The sequence below is a fragment of the Nicotiana tabacum genome, chromosome 15, assembly GCF_000715075.1.
Source record: "Nicotiana tabacum cultivar K326 chromosome 15, ASM71507v2, whole genome shotgun sequence".
Taxonomy (NCBI): domain Eukaryota; kingdom Viridiplantae; phylum Streptophyta; class Magnoliopsida; order Solanales; family Solanaceae; genus Nicotiana; species Nicotiana tabacum.
Window position 1 is genome coordinate 87760170 of NC_134094.1, and position 16679 is coordinate 87776848.

Sequence of the window (16679 nt, forward strand, 5' to 3'; positions counted from 1 at the left end):
AGTAAGGGGTATTGTAAGAATGCTTGCAATATTAAACATGTTTTGCAAAATCATGTAATAATTTGCGTCCTAATTGGGGACCTCATTGTGCCCGAGGTAGGCCTAAGTGATACGTAGATTTGGAGAAAATCGATGCCAATAATTGCGTCATTTCATTAATGTGAAAATGAGCCAAACCTTCAACAATGATAATAAAGTCACAAATGGCATTTAGCCTTATTACTATTGAAATCTAAACTAAGCTAAGAAATAATAAATAACATTATTTGCTGGTCTATTTGGTCCCTGAAGGACCTTTTCCATGCTTGGTACTTTTGAATCCATCAATCAAGTTCCCAAAGTCGCGCATATCCAATAATAAGTAAGCCTTTGCTAGATGCCCTCCTTCGCTACCATCCGTGTTTTGACAATCCGCAAGCCTTTTTCTCATCTTTCCCTCAAGCTCCATCAATCCTTGTTCCAGATATTCCAACCTCTCTGTTGACATAGTGGCAATCCCCTTCCATTCATTTATAGCCTCCATGTCCACTTTATGTTGTTCCAGATGCCTAGCTTCAGACTTAAAATCCCTTTTGCGAAGCCTTCTATACTTGACTTGTGCCTCAGCGGCATCATCAATGATCCTATTTTCCAAATTGACCCTCGGCATGATGTCTCCCGCTATATCATCTACCAACCATGATGGATAGAAATACACATGACTGGCATGGTACCTATCTGGCTCGATAGTTTCTCTATCAACAATGACCTTCAACTTGAAAGGAATGATGTCCCCTTTGAAATCTGCCTTGTACAGGACCATGTTGGAAACCCGAGGTATGACCTGTTTTCTTCCTGCTTGTCTCATTACCCTTAGAGGAGCATAAGGATAAATGCCTCGCAATCTGATCAATACCAAATTAGTAGTATCCCTCAACCTTATGATGAAGTCACTGCTAGGAAACCACTCAAATATCCAATGTACCTTCTCGTCTGACAGATTGCTGAAGAAACGTACCCAACTTACAGCACTTCTGGGTTGTGCAAACCTATCTGGGATGAATGTCATTTTCTTTGGATGGTGATAAGCTATGTAGTCATTCAATGGTCATCGCAGAAGCTCTGGACGATATTCTCCCCTCTGAAAATGTTACAATATCCAAACTTGCAATAATAGATTACAACCTTCAAAATGTTTGAACCCCTACTTGCACCGATCTAGAGCGCGGTACAGTTTAGCTAGGATCATAGGGATGATGGTGTAGGTTTTCCCCTCGATGCCTTCCATTAAAGTCCTTGCAACCATAGCGAAACGAGTGTGGATCCCTCCCCCTTTCATTGGAAATATCAACAAACCCGAAAAGCAAATGATGAATACATAAACCTGGCGATACGTCCAACCTAGGGAAGTAATGGCGAGTTCCTCATGATGAAGCCGATACGATTTACTATGCCCATAACGTTCGTAAATAAACCCAAAAGGGATGAGGGAGTTTTTTAAATAGAGTAATTCTTCATTTTTCTTAAAGCCCAACATCTTTAGAAAACCGCGAGGGGTGCGATTCTATGGTACTAATAACCCCAGACTATCCCATGGCAGTTTAGCAAAACCTCTTATTTCTTCTAAGAGAGGAGTCATTTTTATGTCACCAAATCGGAAGGCCACTCTTTTCTCATCCCAGAACATGGTAGCAGCCTCAATCAATGCTCTATTTGGTTGGATATTAAGCAAGGATGGCAAGTCACCAAGTACACTTGTCACATGATTCTTGTCGCAAAGTGCAAGGTCTTTTAACCAGTCAAGTAGCAGAGGAGGGATGTTTTGGACCATGCCGAACCTATGGACTTCGTGCTTCATTTTCTGCAAACAAATAAAGGTTAGCCTTTTTCCCCTCTAGATTCGACCATTTGCACAATAATGATCAACATATTTGCATATTTTCTCCAAGTAATGCACCTAACATGACGATTGTGGAAATCCCGTTAGACTTTGGACAAGGCTTATCTTAGCGGGCTATTATGTTAACAACATTTAACTCGTACTAGGTTTAACGTGATGCATGAACATTTGATATTGGAGTAAGGTTTCTAGAATGGTCTAGACGGGTACTCTCAAGTGGACAACTTGAGAGGGAAAGGCACGGGACCGTCGACTACATCGTTGATCGACTAGTCTACCATAAATACGCCTTTCTGATTTAAAAAGGGTAATTTTGGAAGGGCGCGGACACTCATCAAGCGCCGCTATGTTGATAATTGGCATGAGTGGAGTATGATGTGGAGCATGCTTTATGCAGAGATAATAACATGTTGCCAAGTATTTGCATGATTGAATATGTAAAAGCAGTAAATAAAATAGCAAGAGTAAACAAGGAAAGAGAAAAAAGATAAAAAGGAAGAAGTTAGTTTAGTTCATAGAATATGGGCAAAGCAGGTAACGAAGTAGGCATGATATAGCAATTTTGACAAGATAAAGAGTGGTCATAGCAAGTAGAGGTGAATATGGGAAGTTATGGGCATGTCATAGCAACAGAGGTGAGAAAGGGAAGGGATGTGCATGTCATAACAGGTTTAAACAAATAGAGATAAATAAGGTAAGGGATGTGCATAAAGAAAATAATCCACATAAGCCAAGTTCATTATGGTAAGAGCCTAAGTATATCCCCAGTAGAGTCGTCATGTTGTCGTGCCCTTTTTTCTCGCGAAATCGGGTTTCAACATGTGATAACATTTTTAAATGGGTATTAAAAGATAAGAGTTGCCACCTAACGATTTTAAGGTGCGTTAGGGCACCTATTATGCAAATAACTCAATTTGACTAGTCAACGTCACCAAAGATCGGGTAAGGGCTCAAATTACCTCAAAGAGAAGGTGTTAGGCACTCTTCGAGGTCCACAACTGTGGGTCCCGACCGAACTTGGAACTATATGGATTATGAAATTAGACTATGTGATCAAATAAACAAAGAGAATGTAAAGGTCGAAGAATTTTATTATAACACAAAAGGTAATTAGTATGACTCTTACAAGAATAGAGCTATAACGGTCTATATTAGGCGATCAATTGTATAAAGAAGGGGGTCCTAAGTTTTTTAGCCTAAAGGATCACCCCGTGCAACATAAATAATACTTCGCAACCTCTTTAGATAGAAGTTTCTCATATTATTCAACAGGCACAGACTATCATCTCCTGCTACCCGATTACTACGTCGAAGTTGTTTACCTAAAGCGTTCTAATTCAGTTCAAAGTTGTGTCCCATGCGTGCGCTACCCGTCCCATGACTATGGCCCAGGAGGATTTGGACCTACTATTTGGATGGTTCTAGACTTTACTTAGGTTGCTCAAAAATGAAAACTCTAAGAGACATTTAAAACATGTAGGACTGCACATAAAGACAATAAATGGCTCAAGTTGGCCTCCACATGTAAGCAACAAATGCATGCGAGCAGGTTCATATTATAGGCAGTAGACAAATTTCAGAATTAAGATAAATTAGAGTCCCTAAGTCATATAGACATGTCTTCTATATGATTCTGATTTTCAAGCGCACAGGCAGTGTTGTTGTCTTAAAACAACGAATTTGCAGTTCGTAAGTATTACAAATCCTATAGGCATGATCTTTAAATTATTTGCGCAATGAGGAAGTGAAACTGTTTGATAGTTTAAAATTGCTCGAGTTTGATTTTATCAGCATATTTTCTAGGCGAGCAACAGGATCCTATAGGCAAGATTTCTAAGAGTTGGCAATTGAAATTGGTTCTATAATATTTTATTCCTATAGGCATGCTTTCTAGGAGAGTAATGTGATGGGAATAACAGTAAGAGTAGCCAATTTAATTATAGTCCTTTAGGCATGATATCTATGTGAATATTGTTAAGAGCGGGTCTTTATTACTTAACATGATCATATGGGCATGATATCTAACACATGTTAATAGAGCAAATTGAATAAATAACCACTGATGTTGCAACATAATAGGCAGCTAATATCGTGTGGGAGTGGAGCATGTGAACAATGGAAATATTCATGTCATATAGGCATGATCTCTAGCAGATACATGAAATAGAGCATATTGAGCAAAATGAAACACTCAGATCCTATATGCAGGATTTATAACAAACGCATAGGAATGGAGCATATCGAGCAAAAAGAAATATTTAGATCCTATAGACATGTTTCTACCATTTCATGCGAACGTTAGACTAGACCCGTTTCCCCAATTTCACTAACACCCCAAATGTCGTTATTACAAATTATTACAGGCCCAATGAATATAAATATAAATATTACCCACGAAAAGCTGCAGGCCCAAAAAGCAGGCCCAAAAGTAAAAATATAAACCAGTATTGCCTAGACTCTCAACAAGCTCACTTTCTACAACTAGCAAGCCTAGATGCGAATTCAGCTCAAGCACTTGAGGGTATCAATTGCACAGCCCAAGTCCAGGTTTTAGAACCACGTTAAAACCCAGATGGAGTCTCACTTAAACAATTGCGAGTTAACAAATGCACCTAGCAATAACTTAAAGAATTCTGGCTCTACTAACAACAAATAAGTGACAAAATTTGAAGAAATGTATTTGTATTTTAGAAGCAAGCATAGCAGAGTTGATTAATCAAAGAACGTGCAAGTTAAGAGGATCAATAAGGCTTAGATTCCTCATGGCAAGTTGATATAATAATTCTGATATTCTAGACTCGATCAATTAGCAGGGATAGCATTTTGACCAGAAAAACATATCGAGAGTTAGAGGAACCAGGTTCTCTAAGGTTATAAGATAAACATATTAGAGTGCACAATGCCAAACAAGCCCAGAATAGGGCACTAACCTAAAGGATTTTAAATGTCTATCTAGTACTATGAAGATTCTAGCATGACAGTTCTAATAAGGTCACAAATAGCATATCAATATACTAGTAGTATAGCTTGGTGAATATCATGAAACTTAACATGGTGGGAATAGGTCATAGTACAAAGGCTTTACAGAAACTTATGGCATGTGAAAGGCAGATTAGCTACATATTAGCATGTTAGTTGACCCTACATAAGAGAGGAAATGTGGCATTTACCCTAAAGTCTTAGATAATACTAAAGATCAGGATTACAAATAGCAAGGAAACATGCTTAGGCTAGATCTTAAGAGAGTATGGGATCTATATAGTTGAGACCAGTTTGCAAAGAACAGTCGGCTAAACACAAGACTTCATTCAAAGCCAAGGAATGGTTTCATAAGAACTTCAGTATAGTACCTAAGCAAAGCATGAAAAGGATTCTATAATTAATAACAAGTAGTCAGTTTCATTAAAAGAACACATACTATAGGCATGCGGTGAAACTCAAAGCTCAAACATGTTCAGATGGTAAGAAAAATATAAAGGTATGGAACTGATTGTAGAGGAAAACAAGGAAATCCAACATAGAAGTGCAGGATATGGTGAAGAACACATATTAGCCTAACGCAAACTAAGAACACACTGGAATCTATCACATGCACTAAAATTCATTCAACTATCAAAGAATATAGAACGACAGGGGGTATCATAGCAGTGTAGTATCAAGGATTCACAACCAATCAAAGGAACTAAATCATGCTTAGAATGTTAAACGTCCTTAATACCTATAACACATAGAGATATACAGAAGAAAAATATTGAACATTGCAAGAGTTAAGGGCACTAACCAGTAGCAAAATTAGACAAGTAAGAGAATAAGGATTTTAGGATACTGGTAACAAGAACCCCAAATCTCTGATGCTTCATAGTTCACAAGAGCCTAGTAAGGACCCCGAGCAGTGCTTGCACCGGAGGAGGTTAATAATATTATGGCCTTGGATTTCAGCCAGCCAAAGAGCCAAATATTTTAGAGAAAATGAACAAGAATAAAAATATATTGAGTGCAGTAGCAGTGATAACTAGGTATCTTTAGGGGGTTTAGGTAAGGGGTTTTTATAGTGTTCAGTTAACCAAAATCAAAAAGGAAAATATCAATCGAATCACAAAAATAAGGAAAGAATAACATGCAAAAAATGATTTTGAATTGGATTAGGAGAAGACCAAACAAACCCTAGTTGACAGAAATCAAAAATTAATCGGGGATCTTGGCCAATCGAACCCATATAGCCTTGATATAAACGTTTATAGACGAAATATTGTCCGAATCCCAACGATTGAAGTTGATTCCTCTTGATTTCGAAGATTTGTACTTGCCAAAATAGAGCAAGTACTATGTAATACCATAAAGAGGCAACCGGTGGAGAAGGAACGTAAGTATGATAAGTAAATAATGGGTGAATCCCCTTGTTAACGGGATTAGGACAGGGATTGGTGAAGGGCGGCGATTAGGGTTCTTCAGAGAGAGGTGAGACAGAGAGAGTTTAGAGGCGGAGGGTAGTGGGATAATGGGGTTAGGGTTTAGGTTTAATGGATTTAAAAGGGGGGATGGCTTGTGAACCGTTAATCTCTGAGATCAATAGCCAAGATTAAAGGGAGATGGGGCGGGTCATACAAAGCGGGCATCGGGTGATAGGTTGTTGGTATTGGGCTAGGGGTTATTGAGCTAGAGTTTTAGGTGTGGGTTGGTGAACTGGGGTCCGAATTTGGCCTGTTTTGGGCCAAAATTTAAAAATAGAAGAAATTAAAGAAAAATAATTTAATGAAATAGCTAAAATAAATATAAAAATACTATTAAGGCAACTCAGTAATCTAAAACAACAGTAGAAGATTCTAAAAAATGTAAGAAAAAATATTTTGACTTTGAATAAAATAACAAATGCAGTAGATTGCAAAATATAAGCTATTATTGCAAGATTGTGTAAATAGCCTAAAATTACTAATGTGATTATATGAAATGAAGTATAAAAAATATTTTAAACATATATGTGGATGCAAATAATAAATTTGGATGACTAAGTCATCACAAATAATTTGAAGGAATAATAAGTAAATATTCAAGTATTTTAAAAGAGAGAAAATTAATTTTAAAATTCTAAAAATTATGAAAAATTATGAAAATGCTTGTAAATTGAATAATGATGCAAAGATAACATTTTGAAAGTATATATACTATTTTAAAATGTGAGGGCAAAATTGGGTATCAACAATAATAACATCAACATTAACATCAAACTACCATTTAATATCAACCAACTTAATACTTCAAATAGTTGATCGTCAACCTAATGATCTTGTGAATAATTAAATACTCAAAGGATCGATCGGCAATCTATTGATCTTATGGATAATTATATGTCAACATATTACAACAACAACAACAATAATAACCCAGTATAATTCTACTAGTGAGGTCTGGGGAGGGTAGTTTGTACGTAGACCTTACCTCTACCCTAGGGTAAAGAGGTTGTTTTCGATAGACCCTCGACTCCCTCCCTCCAAGAACTACCCACCTTGCTCTTGGGGTGACTCGAACTCACAACCTCTTGGTTGGAAGTGGAGGGTACTTACCACTAGAGCAACCCACTCTAGTCAACATGTCAACCTATTCAATACTTCGAATAATTTATCATCAACCTATTGACTTTTTGAATAATTAAACATAGAATAATTGAATACTTCAAATAATTTATCATCAACCTATTGATCTTGTAGATTTAACGACAATCAATATCAAACATCCTAATAGATGTTTGAAACATCTATGTTAGATGTTTGAAGAAATTAGATGGTAGTTGAAGGTGAAAAAAATACAAGGACATAATAACATCAACATCAACATCAAACTACCATTAAACATCAACCTACTTAATACTTCAAATGATTGATCGTCAACCTAATGATCTTGTGGATAATTATAAGTTAATTATACAAATCTAGATATTATTTAGTTCTCCAATAATATCAACGTCAAATTATCAAAAAAAGTACAACATCAAAGTTATTAAGCCACAGTGGAGTTGCTTGTTCCTTCAGTTCTCTTCATGCAAGTAGTTCTTTTGTGGCCAGTGCTTTCGCATATGGAGCATCTGTTTTGCTTCTTTTTTATTTCCCCACTTGCTGGAATCCGCTTTGTCTTCCTTCTTCCCAGTTGAATTTAACATGAAGGTGGAGGTATTTTTCTCTCAACAAGCTCAGGAGGAACCTCCCAACATTCTTCAGAAGGCACCGGATTAATTTCGATGGCATATGCATTCACGTATGTGTCTATATAATAAAAGTCAGAAGTATAGTCATAAATGCTCGTTCTGTATTGAGCACCAAACTCAACTCTAAGGGCTGCCATAGCGTGTGGACAAGGTATTTTGTCTAGGTCGAACTTTCTACAAGAACATATTCTGTTGCGTAGATCAACCTTTGCAACCGCACCATGACAGGTGATGTTGAACACTTGTTGCCTTATTGGATGGACCAATAGCCTGTTGCCCAAATTTGCATTTCTATTAATCTTCTTTTCAACTGAAGGTACACAAATGGTTGAAGTATCGAGGAACTGCATACGCCTCTCATGGAATTTTTGAGAAAATCTCCTGCTAATAGCATCGAATAAGGCAGTGATAAGGAATTCTCTTTCGAGTAGAAATATTGAGTTAACAGACTCAAAAATATTTGTGGTCAATACTTCATACCTGAAATAAAGATATATAAGACTTTTTTAGAATTTGGAATATAAGCAATATTGGTCAAACATCTTAAGATATTTTACACATCTCTTATAAAATAGGTTACTGGACTTCCAAGTTCAAACATCTTACGAGATGTTTCAAACATCTTATAAGGTGTTTCAAACATCTTTTATGATGTTTTAAACATCTCTTAAGATATTTCAGGCTTCACATGAAACATGTTACTGCATTCCCATTTCTACAAGATGTTTTACAAGGGAAGTGCGCTTTGCTCCATTTGTGGAACCCAACATCCTCCTGAAGATATTTAGCAACTCTTACATCGTTATCTTTGATTTGTTGAAAATGATCATTGAACTCGTCAATCCTATAAGCTTTAGCTGCAGAATAATAATGGTAAACTCCGCAATGAAAATGTTTGCGAATATTTTCAGCAAGGCGCTTCATGCAAAATCCGTGATGAGCCTGAGGGTAAAATTTTGAGATCCCATTTGCTATGCTTATGTGCCTATCAGAAATTATACACAACTCAACACTGTCGGGGTGTATGCTGGACAATTATTCAAAAAACTATTCATATGCGGCATCACACTCCTTGTCTACTACACAAAATGCCACAGGACAAATATGGTTCTCTGAATACTGTGCCACGGCAGATAACAACACTCCACGATACTTTCTCATCAAAAATATCTCATCAATAGCTATGACTTTCCTCATAAACAAAAATCCCTAAATCCAAGCTTCATAAGCTACAAAAAATACTAAATCTTTCCCTTATTATCAAGCTTCAGTGCCGTCTTGCTTCCTTCATTTGCGTTCCTAAGCGCGTAGCGGTATGCATCTAAAATTTCATACCCATGCTCCGGAGTCCCCATTTCCATAGCCTTTGCAATATGACCTCCCTTCATACACTTCCAATAGCTAACATTACAACCCAAATCTAAATGAACTGTTTCCATAATTTCTTTGTTAGATGGACCTCTGCCCTCTTGAAACTTAGAATGAATGTATTCACCAATGACATCCGCAGAGGCGTGTGGATGCTTTTCTGTAAGATGTTGTGACCCGCATCTGTGCTCATTCTTGTACCTCATAATATAAAATATGTCAGTACTTATATATTTGATAGCTCACAACCACCACTTGCAATTGTTGTCTACACATTTGACACAGTACACAAATTTAGTACTCTTCACTGATTTGAAACGAAAAGGAACCTTCAACACAACTAGCTCGCGCTTGTTTTTGAAACTTAAACTCTTATAAAACTCTGTGCCGTCTTCATAATTGTGGCTGCTTTGTGTTGTCAATTCTACCTCTAGTGAGTTGCTTTCAACTCCAAGAAAGTTTGCATATTCTTCTTCTTCGATTTCTGGTATATCCATATTCAAAGGACCCATTTTTGGAATATGGCTATTCAAAAGATCTTCTTCAATATCATCCAATTCATGGCTATCATGTTATTCCATTAGAGGTGAATTTGGAAATTCTACCAATCTTTCAACCACAGATACAATTCACCATGACAATCAACTCCCAATACAATATAATTAACTCTTCGAATGCCAGGTAAAACGTATAGAGGACTCCACCAATTCACCATGACAATCAACTCCCAATACAATATAATTAACTCTTCGAACGCCAGGTAAAACGTGCAGAGGACTCCACCAATTCACCATGACAATCAACTCCCAATACAATATAATCAATCATTTTGTAATGGAATACCTGCAAATATCACAAATATATAAATAATTGGTATAAAGAATTAACTTTTTTGCAAACATCCTAATGATGTCTCAAACTTTCTAAGAAGATGTTTAAAACATCTTGAGAATATACTTAGTATGTTTGAAATATTCTGAGAGGATGTTTGAAACATCTTGAATGGACTTTCAGGATGTTTGAAACAAGTACCTACAATTATATCATGATGTTTTAAACATCTCACAGAATGTTTTAAACATGTCACTGGATGTTTGAAACATCTCGTCAAATATCTCACCGGATGTTCGAAACATCTCGTCAAACATCTCACCGGATGTTTAAAACATCTCGTCAAACATCTCACCGGATGTTTGAAACATCTCATAGGATGTTTAAAGAATCAGAAAAACCTGAGTTCTGCAGATGAAAAAAATAAGATTAAACATCAATCTTTACTTACCAACAATGACGAATAAACTGGATATCTCCCTTGAAATAATGCACAAGTAAATTTAGCAAATCACGATCAAGTGTTTCTCAATGGCACAAGGGTCAATCTTCAATTCTTCTTGTTATTTTTTCACTAATCTTTCTCAACAAAGAACATGAACATCAAAGAAGAAGATCTGTGAAAAATAATGTCGGGATTAAAGAAAGAAGAAGAAGAGATTGAATACAGCAGAAGAAGAACAAGAGAAAAAATGTAGGTTTTTGTGAATTAGGAATGAGGAATGGGGGTTGGGAGCGGGAATGGGAGCTGGGGAGGGTTTTCGTTTTTTAGAGAGGGTGGGGCCCATTTGGGGCCGTTGTGATAATTGTAAAAATTTAGAGTTTTTTTTTAAACCTAGTTATAAATATTAAACACTAACAATGAAAGTGTCTTTTTTACACCAATCTTAACACTCTTGTCTTATAAATTGCTTCAAGTGTTCAAAAGTCCTATAAATTTAATTCCCCTGAGTTACCATTTGGTTCAAAAATATTAAAGGAGTAGAGTTTAGATGAAGTGTAAAAAAGTCGTTCAAATTCTTATGTGGTAATTCAACTTTAAACCTAGGAGGTTTCCTACTTATTATATAGTAAGTATAAGTATAAGTTTGATATGATATGATGATGATGTAGATATAGATAGATTACCTTCCTTCTAGTTTAAAAGACATTATTTTTCTTTTGATTTAGAAATATTCTACAATAATTGTAAGAATTTTTCAAAACAAATTTAGGGTCTATTAGGAAATTAACATGATTTTATAATTTTATTCCCTTTAGCTACATATAAACAACGATGTACTCTCATATTTTTGACAGATATTGTCTCCAGTTTCTTTGATTTCTTCAAAATATTTTTTCATTTAGAGTTCATTTGGACATAACCTTTTTTCCATATTTTTTTTTAAATCAGTGTTTGGCCATAAAATTTCACTTGAAGATGAATTTTTGAATTTTTCAAAAATTTAAAAAACTCCAAAAAGCAGTTTTTCAAAACTTTCACTCAGATCACTCACAAAACTTCAAAAACAACCCAAAATTATATTTATGTCCAAACATAACTCTAATTTTTAAATACCATTTTCACTTAAAAAAATTCACTTTTTGTTGAAAATTTATAATTCCTATGTCCAAACGCCCGCTTAATATCTTAAAAAGAAAATATTCATAGTGCTTAATGAAAAAAGTGTAATATTGGAAGGGGAAGATTGGCCAAGATATAATTATTTGATTAATAAATAAATTTAAATAATTATTACAAGAAATTAATACAAGAGAGGTAAGCGTAAAATTATACTTGACTCATAAAAAATATTAGTGTTACAAAATCAAACCTAAAGGAAAATCTTTAAAATTAGTGCGAAAATTATTTTCTAAAGAAATAAGATACTATTCAGTAGTGAGAATAGGCCCAAAATAGTCCAGTATCTTTGGACTTTAACTCAAACTAGTCCTATTTCTTTCACATGGAGCACTAATAGTCCACATTCTTTAATAAAGTGGTACACTTTTAGTCTCCATGTTTGATATGAAAAAAAGTATTTTTCATAGGAAAATATTTCCCTAGAAAATGAGTGGTTATCATTTATTTTTTCTTGTTTATTTGGTGAGTGAAAAAATATTTTCACAAAATATTTTCTAGTGTTTGTTTAGTGAGTAAAAAATATTTTTTAGAAATTTGTTTATGCAACCTTTCTTACCCCCTCTCCCTTTTCCAAAATCCCCATATTTCCCGTTCTCCCCTTCCCCATCCCCTCACCTCCTCCCAACCCCAATTACCCAACGTTTTCAAGACTCTATTTTCTTCAAGAATTTAATTATTCTTTTAAAAAATTACACAAACCCAAAGGGACTAATGTGTTGCTTTACCTTTTCTCGCAAAAATAACGTTGAAATTTGTGTTACACAACTAACAAGAAAATACTCTTTTTTTGTTGAAAAAGAAAGTACTCTTTCTACAACATGAAAAAAGTACTCATTTTGTCAAAATGAACGAAAATACTTTTTCTATATCATAAAAAAAATACTTTTTGCAACATCATTTTATTGAAATAAAAGAAAATATTTTTTCTAAATCATAAAAAGAAGAAGAATTAACCCAAATAGCCTCTTACCTAACTACTTAAACTAAAAATAGCTGATGGAGGTATAATATATGTATAATCTATGTATTATATGTGTATAATTATGCATAATAAATGTATAATCTATGTATGGCTAGAAAATGTAAACAGTGAAGAAAAGTTTGAAGAAAAGGGTGTGAAAGGTTGAAGAAAAGTATTGGAAAATATTTTTCCTTCTCTCGACAGGGAAAATATTTTTCTCCAATTGGAGAAAAATAAGTTCATGAGGAAAATATTTTCCAAAATATTTAAGCCAATCAAACATGAAAAAATTAAAAATATTTTTTTTTCATATCAAACATGGAGACAAAAAGTATACCACTTTATTAAAGAATGTGGACTATTAATCTTCCATGTGAAAAAAATATGACTAGTTTGAATTAAAGTCCAAAGATACTGGACTATTTTTGGTCTTTTCTCTCAATATTTGCAATTTAAGTTTGTGTCTACCGGTAGGTGACAAGTTTGGTGAGATGAACAAATGATAGAGTCGTGTAAAGCACTGTTTACCCGAAAACCGGATAGAATTTACTTTATACGTAGTTATAAGGATATGTGGTATAACTTAATATAAATTGTAAGGATAAATAAAAATTTCAAATACGGATACCAAATAAACAAGGTTGGAAAGAAGATGATTTTTAGGAATAAGCAAGATGAATAAATTTATGAATCTTAAAAGAATAACTCTTCAATATAGGAGTGTATGGTGCTTGAATTTATAATGTAAGCCAAAGAACTGCCTTCTACCGTAATGTAGCCATCCTCTTTATAGCGGAGGATCCTACTTTAGATATAATTAAAAATATATAGTGGAGAACCCATGATAAATCTTTTGTTCCCTAATTTCCGCCGAGATTCTCTCCCTTAGTGTGTTTGCAACGGCTCGTGTCTGTGAGCTCGAGCTCGATCGGCCTCGGTACTGGTCGGTATTACTTCTAGAGCTCGATGTGAACTCGGAATCAGGTGATGATTCGGGCTCGGTATCAGTTGGCCTCTGCCCCTTAAGCTCGAAATTATCTCATCATAGTTCGATTCGGACCCGAGCTCGATAATGACTTCGAACTCGGTATTTGACCTATACCTAAAATCTGAAGCTCGTTCATACCATCTTCGGAACCCATCTCGATATTACAAAATCTTTCTTCGATCCATTATGTTTCGACCTTGATCGATCGTACGAAGGCCTAAATTAATTTCAACCATATACAGATAGTCCTCTCATTTCTCGGGAAGGATGTGGTGAGAAACGATATGATTTCTCAATGGCTCGATTGGATATGCGTTGACGTTTGCATCAAGCCCGACCATGACATCCGTGATAGTTGTTTGTCGGTTTAGCTTACCAAGGCATTTAATGCGTGTCAGACGGTGGTCGGCCACCGCTGATATTGAACTGTCATTGCTTAAATAAATAAATAGCCCTTCCTTCCACTATTTATCACTATTACGTCTTCAATCTTCAAAAATAATTTAAGTTCTTTTTTGTCTCTTCTAAGTTCATTCGCTGATCTGTGACTCTTTTCTGCAAAATTCTTCTTCTAAACCACCAAATCTTTGTCACCTTCTTTAAATTCAAAAATGGTGAAGACATCAAAAACCGTCCTCCAAAAACAAAAAGCTTCTTCTTCCCAATCTGTCGCCGACAAAACACTGGTGGATCCACGGCCTGAGGAGTGCATTCCGTCGGCGTGTATTCTTACCTCCAATTTCAAACTTGATAAAGGTTCACCGGTTCCTTGCCGATGTGAGCCCGTATCGAGATATATTTGTTCGATAACCAGGGAGTATATCGAGCAGATAAAAAAAAGATTGTAACTGGGGGAACAAAGAAGTGGTAGTGCAGTCTCCCGAAGAGGATATTACTACTCACATGAGAGGGTTTTTAAGGGTGTACACTTACCCTTTCACGTTAGGTCCCCTCGACCCTGTTATCATAGATTTTTGTCGTAAATACTGTTGATACCCAATTTTTCCCTAAAATACAGAAATAAATTGATTTAAAGCCTTTAAAAATTATGAAAGAAAAAGCAATTATGAAAAATGCTTGTATATGCTTATAAACTAAATGATGATGCATACGTACTATATATATATATATATATATATATATATATATATATATATATATATATATATATATATATATATATATATATATATATATATATATATATATATATAATTCATAATTTTTAAAGGCTTTAAATCAATTTATTTCTGTATTTTTTATTATATAAATATCTAATAATTACCCTATAAATTATTTTTATGATGATTTAATCATCTAGATTTATCAATTATACCAATATGAGATTTTAAATATTTTCAGGGCATTTCTTATAATTACATTTGCATTTTTCAGGGCTAAATTGCATATTTTGCAATAATAGCCCATATACATGTATAATTACATTATTTTTGCAACAAATAACTTTTTATATTTTTATAATGTTAAATAATTGTTTTAATCATTTTCATGCACAAATTATATTTTTTTATTTATTTATTATGTTTTTATAAATTATTTATTTGTTAAAATTGGGTATTTAAAATCTAGCCCTAAATTCCATCTAATTTCGGACCTAACTACCCAAACATAGCCCAATTACCCCTGGCCAAAGACCAATTAACCCAACCCCATACCCGATCGCGACCCGTTTAATCACCCGACCCAAAACCCTTTTTAAATCGTGGTCGTTGATCTATGAGATCAATGGCCCACATTACACCCTCCCTTTTTAATTATACCCAAACCCCCTAACCCTAAATCATTCCTCACTGCCCGCCGCCCTTGAATCCTCTCATCTCAAATCTCTCAAACCCTAGCCGTCTTTCCCCCAATTTTCTCTCCTAATCCCACCGGACATGGGATTACATAAATGTTTCTTGCCATATTCTACTTTCCCCTGGTATTGGAACCTTCTATATACCGCTTGCCTAAATATGGCAAGCAGATCTCATCAACTTCGAACCAAAGCTGGTTTAGTTCCTTGACTTTTTCCGTCTATGTTCATTTTGTTCTTTTATGGTATGAATCTCTGTGTATTTCTGTGATTCCTATTCACCCTAAAATTAGGGTTTCGGATTCTTTTAAATCGAACCAAGTCTGGTTCGATTCTTTGATTTTAAAAGGTATTTCTGTCTATGTTCATCTTATTCTATGCAGCATGTGCTTTTTACCTTTTATTTATTTTAGATTTCTGCCGATTTGTGTACTTTACCTAAAGTTAGGGTTTTGAAATTTTCTCTTTTCCTTACTGATTTCGATTTCTTTACTTTCTCATATTTGATTGATGATTTTCCTTGTTTGGATGTTAATTTCTACTACATTATAAACCCCTCCCCATCCCCTTTGAGACAGACTGGAATCGTTAATGTTTACTAAAAATGGAATTTATCACTCTTTGTTCTCTAAATACTCTAGTTCTATATTCTGGTTCCTGGCCGGCTGAAAGTCAAGGCCAGAAATTCTGGGTTCTTGCTACTGTGGACTTTGTTCTTTCTTGGTTTTCGCTTAACTGGTGAGTTGCTGAACTTTTGTCACTTCATTCCTATTTACCTGTCATTTGCATATGTTTTCGCTTTTGAAGATTGTAGTTTAATGTGTTTTCTGGGATATTCTTGTATGCAATCCTGATCGCTTTACTTTAATTTTTGGTCTCTCTAATCTTCACTTCATTATGTTGGTAATCTGAAACATACCTAAGCCTAATTTGAGTAATCAAGATTCTCTTAATTTCGTTTAGCCAATGTGTTACTGCTTGACATCTCTTTGGTGTTTAATCCTTCTTAAGGT

At 34.9% G+C, this 16679-nt stretch overlaps 1 protein-coding gene across 1 annotated transcript; it reads right to left on the reverse strand.

Moving 5' to 3' along the window:
* Positions 1-8026: 8026 nt before the first annotated feature.
* LOC142169715 (uncharacterized) lies at positions 8027-9958 on the reverse strand. The gene is made up of 5 exons (XM_075231618.1): positions 9776-9958; positions 9414-9479; positions 9199-9287; positions 8767-9105; positions 8027-8558 (listed from the first exon to the last, which is right to left on the reverse strand). The coding sequence occupies exons 1-5, from the start codon at positions 9956-9958 to the stop codon at positions 8027-8029; spliced, it is 1209 nt and encodes a 402-aa protein (XP_075087719.1).
* Positions 9959-16679: the final 6721 nt, after the last annotated feature.